Raw genomic sequence first — 4,104 nt, forward strand, 5'->3', positions numbered from 1 at the left:
CCTGGTGCCAGCTGAGTCCCAGGGGCGCCTTCTCGTGATAGGCCAGGCTGCCAGTGTGTGTTCCCCACCTGATCAGTACCACTGCAGATGGGTTATCAGCCCAGGATCAGAGATGCCACCCTGCGCCAGACCAGGCAGGGCTGCCCTGACTTCCTCCCCAGCCTGCCCCTACCTCCACGCCCTGCCCCAGCCCGGGGAACCTACCACCCTTGGGCTCCAGGTCAGAAGAGGCCTTCAAGAGCACATTGTCCATCTGCTACCTCGGCCGATCAGAATCCCTCCGTGCCGTTCCTCCAGGGGTCTTCCAGCTTCTACTGCTGCCACCCCGCAGTGCCAGGAGTCTCTTGGGCCCCCAGGCTGCCCTTCCTGCCCTGCCCTGGGAGATCCACACATGACCTGCCCCTTAGCCCTGGCCTTGGAGCCTCCTTTGCCTCCAGGCACTTCCTGGTTGGAAGGACAGACCCCTGGGGAAGGGGGCCGGGTTCTGTCTGCACCCAGGTGGGCAACAGAAGCAGCCCAGACCCACCCCAGGCAGCGCTGTCTGTGAGCCCACAGAAACCTGCCTGATGAGCTGCGGGGGCTGAGCATCCCTTTGTGGAGAATTTTGGAAGCACAGCCCCTCAACCCCACACCCATTTCACCACCAGGAGCCCTAATTGTGCTGCTGGCCCTTTAAAAGCAGATCGGGGCTGGCTTTTGGGGGGAAACAACCCAGATTTCTGCCATCTGCGTCCAAGCTTGGGCCAGGGAGGGGGGGCCACCCCAGCCCCCGACAGGATCGGGGCATTGGAAGGGCAGGAGGAGCCCGACATTGATTGCAGTAACCTGATCCCGCAGGGGAGGCGGCCGCGACAGCAGCGGCTGCGAAGGGCCGGGGGAGGAAGCTGCCTGCAGCTGAGGGCTGGCGGGGCAGAGCTGGGGTCGGCAGCCAGCCGCTGCCTCCTCTCCCGGCCCATCTATTTTTAATGAGCTCCCCGGGCTTCTGCAGCAGGCTGGACACAGAAAGGCAGGCCCAGGCGGCGGAGGCCGGAGGCCCCAGCCCTGCCCCGAGCCCTGGCCCCCACCCCCACCCTTCTGGGAATGAGAGGGCGGCCCTGGGGCCCCGCAGCCCCCCGGCCGGGCAGGGCTCTCCATGCAGCTGGTGCTGAAGATGGATTCAAGCCCAGACAATGACAGCTGGTTGGAGGATCAGTGGGAGCACTGGTAGGGGTTTGGGGCCCGGCGTGGGGGAGGGGGAAGCTCAGGGGCGGCTCCACGGGGCTCCGGGTTTGTGTTTGGTTTGGGGGGAAGGCCAGAGGCAGGGCGTGTGGCCTCCTAGGACCCCCTGGGGCTGAGCCCACCACCTCTCCTGGGTGACCTTGGACTAGTGAGTCTCCATTCTCTATGCCTCAATCTCCTGGTATTGAAGAAAAGACTCAGAATTCTCCCCAACTTCCTTAACAGAGTTCTCCCACTGTCCCACCCACACCAAACCGGGCAGATACCCAGGGCTGGGGCTGAGTAGGGGCTGGCACAGCCCGCCACTCTGGGGCGGGGGCCGGCCTTGCGGTGACAGGGTCCTAGTACAGCGAGTTAGAGTTCCCATGCTTTGAGTGGGGTCTCTTGAGTCCAGGACACCTCCAGCTTATCCCAGCCCCGCCATGGGCAACCTCCCTTTCGGGGCCCACATGCCAGGCAGGAGGATTTTGCATTGGAATTGATGAGACCAAGAGCACAGAACGGGGCACTGTCTTTCCTAGAACTGGATAAAGCTAGATTGACACCAGGCTCCCCTTCACCTGCTCCCAGGACTTCCGAGGGTGGGACCTCCTGGGCCAGGGGCACGGAGTGCCCCTCTGAGCTGGGGCGGGGCCTCTGCCAGTACCCTGGGTTCTGTCCCCGAGGTGCACAGGGAGGCCCCACTCCTGGACCCCCTTGGAGTCTCTTCTCGATGCTCTGCCTCCTCCATGGGTGAACTGGAGTCAAGTCAATGCCTTGACTCTGGAAGCCATTTCTTTGGCAGAGCCGAGGCTCTGACCAGCTGGGCCTTCTAGGCACAGCCTCGTGGTTGACAGCAGGGTGGAAACTCCCAGCCGGGTAGAGCTAGGGTGACCCAGAGCCCTCCCTTCCAGTCCTTGCCGGGAGACCTGCCTTTTGATCTGAGCCCTGAACTTGCCCTGCCTGTTCAGTGCCCCTTGCATTGAGGCAGGCAGACCTCAGGTCCCATCCTCTAGGGGCTGTGATATGTCGAGGGGCCGCCCTCGGAAGAGGGACGAGGGAGGCATCAGGGTCCTTGGCCCACCGCCAGCAGTCCCCTGAGTGGTAACTTTGGCTTCTTGTCCCCACCAGGCTCACCCATGACATCAGCCTGGAGGAGTTTGAGGATGAAGACCTCTCCGAGATCACCGATGAGTGTGGCATCAGCCTGCAGTGCAAAGACACTTTATCCTTACGGGTAAGGGTGGGGTGGATGGGATGGGTAGGGACAGGAGGGAGGGTATCCCTGTATCTAGAGGGGCTCTCAGGGGTCTGTGTGGCACTCCCATCTGAGGAAATAACATGCAGGAAACATCCAGGACCATGCTTGGCACATCTTGAGTGCTCAGATTTTTTATTTATTATGTATTTATTTATTTTGCCAGGGGCAAAGGTAGGAGACAGCTCCTTCAGTTGCCCACAAGAAGGGAGACAGCAGGAAGTCTTGAGGCCTAGGACAGTAGCAGTTAGAACCAGAATTAAGGGAAGGCTCAGGACTACCCTAAATCCTTTCAAAAGCTTCCTTGGCAGAGGGCCTGAGGCAGTGTAGGGTGGAGTCCAGTGAAATCTGCAGTGCTTTGGGGCAGGAGAAAAGAGCCAGGGCGCTCCCTTGGCTACATGGCACCAAACACACCACGAGCCCTGCGGACCCCCTCTGGCCCACTGTCCTAAAGGTCCCTCTGGAAGGTTAATCCAGCATTGCTGCTCTGGGCCCCCATGGCTTTGCCATAGGACAGAGGGCTCTCTCAGCTGCCGAAGGTCTGAATCCTGCCCGGAGAGAGGTCCCCAGCGTCTGGGGAGACCCAGTCAGACAGAGATCCCTCATGTCTTTTCAGAACAGGAAAAAGGGGCTACAGGCCAAGAGATGGAAAGCAAGCGCGCAGCTAGGTTGCAGAGCCCAGAGTCTCTCTCAGCCCCCAGGAGGGTGGGCGGCCGGAGTAGGCATGCTGTTGGGAGGATGTTAGCAAAGGAGAGCCGCAGTGTGAGTTGGGGTGGGGTGCCTCTGTGTTGACCTCCTTTTGCCCCCAGAGATTCTGTAAGTCCTGCTAGGCAAGAGGAAACCGAGGGGTGGGGCTAAACTCTACCGCATGCTTTACGCCCCACCCCCACCCCGGCCAGGCCTGGAGGGGTGGAGGCAGAGCCCACTGCTTCTGGACTAATACAGCTTCTTTGGGACTCCCACACCATCCTCTTGGATGACTTGTACAAGCAGAGCCTTGGTGTATGTGGGGCCTTAGCCAAGCTCCAGGGAACTATCACGTTTTCTTGCCAGTAAATCCTCGCCTCTCTGGGACGCTGGGAGGCAGTTAACTGGTGAGGGAATTGGGAGAGTCAGGGGATCTGTCCAAGGTGCCAGTGAGTTAATGGCAGGCCTGGAACTAGAACGGAGCTCTGGACTGTCAAAGTTAGGCTGGCCCGAGAGAAGACCTCAGGTTGGAGGGTCCTTAGCCTGAGGACGGAGGAGGGTGTGGATGCCACTGCCTCCTGCGGGTGCTCGCCACCTGCTCCTTCCCGCCCGGCATCCCTCTTCCGGCCGCGCTCTGGTCCTCCTGGTCCGCACTGCGGCCCTCCGGGCTGAGACTATTTCCTGAGTTTCCCTTACTGCCCACTTCAAAAACTAACCCCGGTCTCCATCCCTTGTGGGGCCCTGAACAGCTCAGCGACCCCTCCGTCCTCAGTCCCCATGGCAACAGCGGTGACCTCACTCTGGGCTAGGTTTACTACTCGGGTGAGGTCACCGGCCGTTGCCAAGGGAACGAGGGGGGTTGCAAAGAGTCGGAAAGCGGGGGACCGTGGGCGCGGGGATCGGTGTGGACTGCCAAAGGTGCGGACTGACATGCGGAGGAGGCGGCGGCCTCGCGCGTCCTC

General features: G+C 61.1%; 1 protein-coding gene across 1 annotated transcript in view; it reads left to right on the plus strand.

Moving 5' to 3' along the window:
• Positions 1-1,132: 1,132 nt before the first annotated feature.
• The window catches only part of MAPK8IP1 (mitogen-activated protein kinase 8 interacting protein 1), a 9,384-nt gene continuing 6,412 nt past the window's right edge, over positions 1,133-4,104 (plus strand). Inside the window, exons 1-3 of the mRNA XM_010842449.1 lie at positions 1,133-1,203; positions 2,329-2,434; positions 3,265-3,271. Of these exons, the coding sequence (XP_010840751.1) occupies positions 1,133-1,203; positions 2,329-2,434; positions 3,265-3,271 (184 nt within the window). The remainder of the gene's footprint in view (positions 1,204-2,328; positions 2,435-3,264; positions 3,272-4,104) is intronic.

The sequence above is a fragment of the Bison bison genome, unplaced genomic scaffold, assembly GCF_000754665.1.
Source record: "Bison bison bison isolate TAMUID 2011002044 unplaced genomic scaffold, Bison_UMD1.0 scf7180017864178, whole genome shotgun sequence".
Taxonomy (NCBI): Eukaryota; Metazoa; Chordata; class Mammalia; order Artiodactyla; family Bovidae; genus Bison; species Bison bison.